We start from the raw sequence: 4,704 nt of genomic DNA, 5'->3' as shown, positions 1-4,704 counted from the left end.
TGAATCTACTGCAATTTATACATGAAATAAAATCATTTAACTCGTCACTTATGTCCAGGTTTATTTTGTTCACTTCCATTTATGTATTTGTGAAAATATTTTCTAAACACTTTCAAAACCAGTTTATAAACATTAAGATCAAATCCAAGAAGTTCTACGAAGGTGCCACTTGACTTAGTGAGAGTCCAAGAACCTGAATTATCTCATCACACCAATGCAACATCACCACAAATGCAGTTTTTCTCTCTTTAAGTAAAATATAAATGTATTTGGAGATGTATGGAATTTGACGAGTTGCAGAATTAATGAGACTGCTGTTATGAGGGGTGGATGGTGGTGCAGCAGGTCATGTTGCCATCTCAGAGTTTCTGCTTCAATCCTGAGCTCAGGCTGCTGTTTAAATGGAGTTGTTCTTCATACAGTAGGTGAATCCCTTCTACTTTTTACAGTCAGGAAGGTGGACTGAATTATTGAATGATCTCATGTAATGGACGCATCCACTGCTCCTGGGATTAAACTCTATATTGATCACAGCCATGAGCAGGATAAAGCAGCTCCACACCTCCATACACACCTAACAAACCTGAATGAAATAAACATGAGGAAACTGCATACAGATCCTGTAATATAGAGAAAAATCATCCCTCTTCTTTTCTCACATCACACCATGAAGCACAAATTACTATAAAGACATTAATAGAATGTAAAATGTTTATACTGTGTTTATTATTTATTAATGTTTACTTTGTTTACAACACGGCTAAAGTAGAAAAATAAATTAGTGCTGCTTCCCACGACAATAAAAAGGAGAACTCATTAAATAAATTACTTAAATAAAGACTTAAATCAAACTTTGCTACAATAAATAATCTGACATTTTCTCTGGTTTTATTTTTTAAATTTTATTTTATTCAAAATTTCTTTTTAAAACTAACTTTTTTTGTCACAATGTGGGTTTCAGACTGACAGGACTGTACCAACAGAGAAGAGAACAGGGGGGTAAATAAAACAATTATAAATAAATATCTATTTTACATTAAGTAAATTATCTCCTTTGGAAACATTCATGTGTGTAGAAACTCTTTTCAATGTTCAGATTTTTCAGACTATAAGGAGATCAAATGTACTTGGAAAATTTTTTAATAAAAAAGTAATTAAATGTGGAAACGGTCAGGATAATTGTACTTGTAGATACCACTAGAGGGCAACAAAGACGTAGGTTTTACTTTTTAACCGCTTTCTCTCCTTCATTCCTCGAAAACACAAAGTGTTCACTAAATCTACTTTAACCAGATAAAATATTTTCCAGCGTATTTTTTATTTTCATTATTAATATCCAAAATGTGTTTAACTTTTCTCACGGGTGTTATAACCCGCAGTATTTTGCAGATTGTATGGGATGTGGGGTTTATGTGAGAAGGTGCTATCTGAGACTCCGGTCCAGGTTCTTCTCTGCACTCCAGGTCTGAAGCAGGAATCAGGAACTCGCTTTGATTATTTTGCTATTCAGTACTTGTATTGTGAAAAAACTTTATTGAGCTACATCTGTCCTGATGCTGAGTTTGCTCAGAGTTTGCTCAGAGACTGAGACTGGATTTAAATAATCTTCCAGGCAGGTTCAGCTAATCAATTAAAAAACCTGAAGAATTCTAGGTAGCTGAATTCTCCTGAATGGCTGCTTTTAATGTACACTACAGGTTTGAATGTGCAGGTCACCATGTTGGGATTGAACTCACTCCAACAGCAGACACATTTATATCCCACATGTCAGATGGTATTTAGCAGAAGCAGAACTCAAACTTCAGACAATACATCAACATTTTCTCTAAAACAATATATTTTACAATAAATATTTCCACACATTTGTACTGTTTTGCATAAGCAGAATGTCGGCTTTATTACAGTCTACTCACATGGTCACTTTCACCTCATGAGAAGGTTTGCAGGCTTTAACTAAACAAATCCAGACAGAACAATGGGGATATTTATGAGATGCAGAGCAAATAACAGCATGTAATTAAAATAAAAAATCATTATTATTGTAAAATCCACACAATAAGCAATAAAAAAAATGTATTTGACAGTAAACACATCGTCTTTTTATAGATTAACTTTGTTCACTCCTCCATGACTGCATTCTCAATTCTGTCTTCATCAGTGTGAGCTGTTAAAGAAATTTACAATGGCATTGATTTAATTTCAATTCCAGGTGTTTATGACAGAATAAAACTAACAAACAGCATTTGATCTCTTCTTTTGGTTTTGGTTAAATAAAAGTAGTAATGTGAAATGTAGAGATACTGAGAGAGTTCTTACCTCGAGCTCTGTAACATTTGACCAGCAGAATGATGGTGATCAGCAGATATGGAGATGCCGTCACTACACTACTGATCAGCATGAGCACTGAGAATGGAGCTTCTAAATGTGATGGACCTGATACTGAATACAATAATAATAATAATAATAATAATAATAATAATAATAATAATAATAATAATAATATCACTTTATTCATGATGAACTGAGCATGTTTTTCCTCAATCTGCAGTACAAGTACATTAGTGTTCACTTCTAGGCACAGGAGCAACATTACATGTGAACACTGCTTTTGTACACAGATTAACATAAACCCTGTATAACTTACATTCTGTAGGGATACTGAATTCAGCTTATACAGTTACATTAATATGTAAATGATTTCTCACGTCTGACTGAGATCCAGCTTCTCGGTGACTCTCCTCTCTCTGGGTGTTTACAGTGGTAGAAACCTTCATCTGACTTTGAGACTTTATGGATCATCATCTCTCCTGTAGTCTGGTTCTGGACGACTGATCCATCTTTATAGAAATCAGCTCGGAGGTTTGAGGGATTTGTGTTACGATATAAACAGTGTAGAGTCAGAGGATGTCCCTCAGTCACAGGATGAACAGGACTCTCCAGGATCACATCACCATCTAGAACAGAGAAAATCATATTTACAGCTAAACATGATTCCAAGGTGTTTATAGATAATATAAAATAAAGACTTGTTATTCATTCAGTACAATTTCATTTGTAAAAGTGCTTTTAAAATTAGATGTTATACCTAATCAAATTTAAATAGAGAAATAGACTGAGATCATTAAGATAATTTATTTGTATTAAATTTAATTTAATAATCCTGGGGATTTTGCACGTTTAATTGAAATCTTTAGAAAATTCTATGCACACACTCATGAGAAAATGTTCACATGAATGATGGCTGCATCGATACATATACCTGATATCAGACATAATTCTATCATCTGATGTGCTTCTTCAGTCTAGTGGATGTTGTTCTAATGAACAGATGACAGAAATTGAAAGTGATCTGGAAATATTTCACAATAAATGAAAAGAAATAATGAAAAAAAGCAGACTGCAAACTGTGCTCTAAAACTTTCTAAAATACATGTAACAAAACTCTGTTTAAATATAATGTGGAATAGAGTGTGTAAGAGCAGCACTCCTGAGGGCACAGAGCAGCATCAGTGAACATATCCACACAAAATAATCTCAGGGTGCCATTAATTGTAATCACATTAGTGTACTTCCTTTACAAAAAAGAGTGCCACCTTGCACTCTACATTACAGACACAATTTAAATATCATAACATTAAACATAAAATTTACACAATCTAATAGTTATACACAGCAGTAATCACTATAAACACAGAGAAATCAAATGTTCTCTGACGTCTCTGATTGATTATTACTCAGTAATTTTTATCATCATTATCAGTGTGAGTATGTAAGTGAACTTGTAGTCAGTTTGGAAAACATGACTTACACACATCCATACTCAGAATTACATAATAATATTTATTGAGTAACGTAGAGAGAAAATAATCTTTCAGAATTTCTTCTTGAACAGTTTGTTGAATTGTAATGAGCTGATGTTCTGAATATTCTGTAATGAAACATTTCTCTTTCTCTTTAAAAGTAAACACACTACATGAAGACTCACCATGAACTGTGATGTTGACAGGATTACTGTTTTCTCCAGATTCAGACTCACACCAGTAAACTCCAGTGTAGGATGTGGAGAGGAAGCTGATGTTACATGTAGATCCTGTAACTGATCCCCACTGTGAACAATCTAACACTCCTTCACTGTCTGTGTATCGTCTCACTGTCCATCCAGTAGAGTTACTCTGGTCCTCACAGCTCAGTGAGAGAGAGTCACGAGTAAAGTGTTGAGTTCTGTTGGGACTGATGATCAGAGACACTGGAGGAGATTCACCTTAAACATGCACACACATCACAAACAATTTGAGCAGTAAATCCATTAACACTTATGTAATCTATACTTCATGTCAAGTGTTGATTTTCTGTACCAGTGATCCATAAGGGCTGTGGATTGCTGTACGGTGTGTAACCATCTAAGTCAGTCAGCCAGTTCTGTGGAGATACACTCAGTACTGCCTGTGGTCTCTCTGTTAAGACACAGTAGGAGTCATGTTTAAGTACAAAAGACCAACTATGCAGTGAGGAATAGAGATACAAACTATTGATACAATATTAGTGATATTATTATTTTCCCACTTTATTAGTAAAACAGCTTCAAAATCAAACAATTTGTTAAATTTTTTTAAAGGTGACTGAAATAAATATGTATTTATACACATTTGTGACTTCTGGTTTTGGACGTACTGTAATCTATGTATTTTTTAAATGATGCAGTGT

The 4,704-nt window shown here is 34.1% G+C and overlaps 2 protein-coding genes across 2 annotated transcripts in view; one reads left to right on the top strand and one right to left on the bottom strand.

Moving 5' to 3' along the window:
* LOC124387347 (obscurin-like) overlaps positions 1-4,704 on the top strand; it is a 402,170-nt gene that overhangs the window by 76,424 nt on the left and 321,042 nt on the right. The gene's annotated exons all lie outside the window — the stretch shown is intronic.
* LOC124387367 (Fc receptor-like protein 5) overlaps positions 1,737-4,704 on the bottom strand; it is a 107,415-nt gene continuing 104,447 nt past the window's right edge. The window contains exons 6-9 of the mRNA XM_046851687.1: positions 3,986-4,261; positions 2,706-2,954; positions 2,317-2,439; positions 1,737-2,164 (exon numbers count right to left, since the gene is read on the bottom strand). Coding sequence (XP_046707643.1) covers positions 2,118-2,164; positions 2,317-2,439; positions 2,706-2,954; positions 3,986-4,261 — 695 coding nt within the window. The 3' untranslated portion in view covers positions 1,737-2,117. The remainder of the gene's footprint in view (positions 2,165-2,316; positions 2,440-2,705; positions 2,955-3,985; positions 4,262-4,704) is intronic.

The sequence above is a fragment of the Silurus meridionalis genome, chromosome 6 (genome assembly GCF_014805685.1).
Source record: "Silurus meridionalis isolate SWU-2019-XX chromosome 6, ASM1480568v1, whole genome shotgun sequence".
In the NCBI taxonomy this organism is placed as follows: Eukaryota; Metazoa; Chordata; class Actinopteri; order Siluriformes; family Siluridae; genus Silurus; species Silurus meridionalis.
This window is presented reverse-complemented; position numbering and strand designations above follow the sequence as displayed.